This window comes from Alligator sinensis, unplaced genomic scaffold (assembly GCF_000455745.1).
Source record: "Alligator sinensis unplaced genomic scaffold, ASM45574v1 scaffold625_1, whole genome shotgun sequence".
Lineage (NCBI taxonomy): Eukaryota > Metazoa > Chordata > Crocodylia > Alligatoridae > Alligator > Alligator sinensis.
In genome coordinates, this window is record NW_005842894.1 from 415,464 (window position 1) to 417,063 (window position 1,600).

Consider the following 1,600-nt stretch of genomic DNA (forward strand, 5'->3'; position numbering starts at 1 on the left):
GTATGATGGCGAAGAAGCTTTGGACCAGGGGTAACCAGTGGAGACAATCCTTGGGAGCTTGGAGGGGCTCTATTAGTTTAAGCCGCTGCCGGGAAGGCTGCAAGAGCAGGGACAGCAGGTAATGCCAGCCGGGAGACGTGCTGAGGGAAGGCGCCATCAGGAGAGCTGACCACCCTGAACAGGTTTCGTTTTGTGTTACTTTCCCTTTTACTTTGTTTTTTCCTCTGTACTTTGGTGTTAGGCCTGGGAAGTAGGACTGTAGCCCCTGAGAAAAGGGAAAGGAAGGAACCAACACCAGCTGAGGCAAGCCAGCAGGGGGACCAGCTTCAAGCTTAGCTGGAGTGGAGTAAGAAAAGCGGGCAGACGGACCCACCATACTGGGAAAGGTGGCAGGTGCTGCTAAAGTCTTGATAGCTAGGCGCCTGGGCATCCAAGGCTGAGAAGGGGACCAGGAAGGCTCACCTAGATTTTTTTTTTTTTTGGTCTCTGTTGTTTTCTTTTGCGAGGGCCCTGCATGCGAGATAATTTCCACAGCTCTAAGGACCAAACAGTCTTGAGGCCCGTGGACACAGCCTGTGGCAGCATTGGCTCTAAAGGTTGCGACTTACCTGAGTTCCTTCCACTGTTTGGGTTGTCCTTCATTCCTCCTCAGTCGCGGTTGCCGTAAGCCAGGCTTGAGACAAATGAGGACTTCCGGCGGGGTAAAGAACAGAAGAAGATTGCCCATTGAGAGTCGAAGGCACAACAGACGCAATAACAACAGGGTGGCACTAGGACGAGGTGTAGGGGAGGTTGGAACCCCAAAGAAGAACCGGACCCAACTCATCCAGAATTATACACAGCGGAAGTAGGCCATCTCTGACTAAGACAAGTTCAACACCAAGACGTGGCATGCGAGAATTGGGTAATCTCTGTTGGGTGTAAGAACTGGGTGAGTCCGTACCCCCACAGCATAGTCCTGCAGGGCTGCCGGGCCCCATGGCCCTATCTTACACTCTGCTGACAGGGATCTGTGGGAGCTGCTGTTCACTGCTGCCCAGCTGCCAGGTGCATGTGTGTGCACACTCGCGTGATGCCCCCTGCGTCCCACTCCCCCCAAGACCTAAGCAGCCCCTTGCAGGCTGGAAATCTGGCAGCCTGCAAGGGGAAATCCACAGTTTCCCATGGTTTGTTTTTTTTTCTTTAAAGGAGGAAATCTGTGATTTTCTCCTTAAAGGAGAAAATCCATGTTTTTCTCTGTTAAAGGGAAAATCCCTGTTTTCTGCAGCAGACAGAAAACCCGGATTCCTGGTGATAAGAATCTAACAAAACTTTAACCCTGTTTCATTCAGTGTTAGTTACAGCTTTTCTAGATAACTTGTATCACTATAAGATCATGTAGACCTAACATTTACATTGTAACAACTGGTGCATGGTCCTGAGTGGTACCTCCTCCTCCCCTTTTAAAGCAGCTAAAAATTACATTTGTCCATAGTCTAAGTTTTAAATCTCATGTTTATTTTGTTTCTTCAGAAATTAGAATCTCGAAGTATAAAGCCATTACACAGAGAAGAGGTGGATAACGAAGAGTTCCCTCTGGCAGGGCATCATGACCTTCCTG

The 1,600-nt window shown here is 49.3% G+C and overlaps 1 protein-coding gene across 1 annotated transcript in view; it reads left to right on the plus strand.

Annotated features, from left to right (window-relative positions):
- Positions 1–1,600, plus strand: part of CCDC15 (coiled-coil domain containing 15) — a 45,538-nt gene that overhangs the window by 14,701 nt on the left and 29,237 nt on the right. Inside the window, 1 exon segment of the mRNA XM_025192124.1 lies at positions 1,513–1,599. Within this exon segment, the coding sequence (XP_025047909.1) occupies positions 1,513–1,599 (87 nt within the window).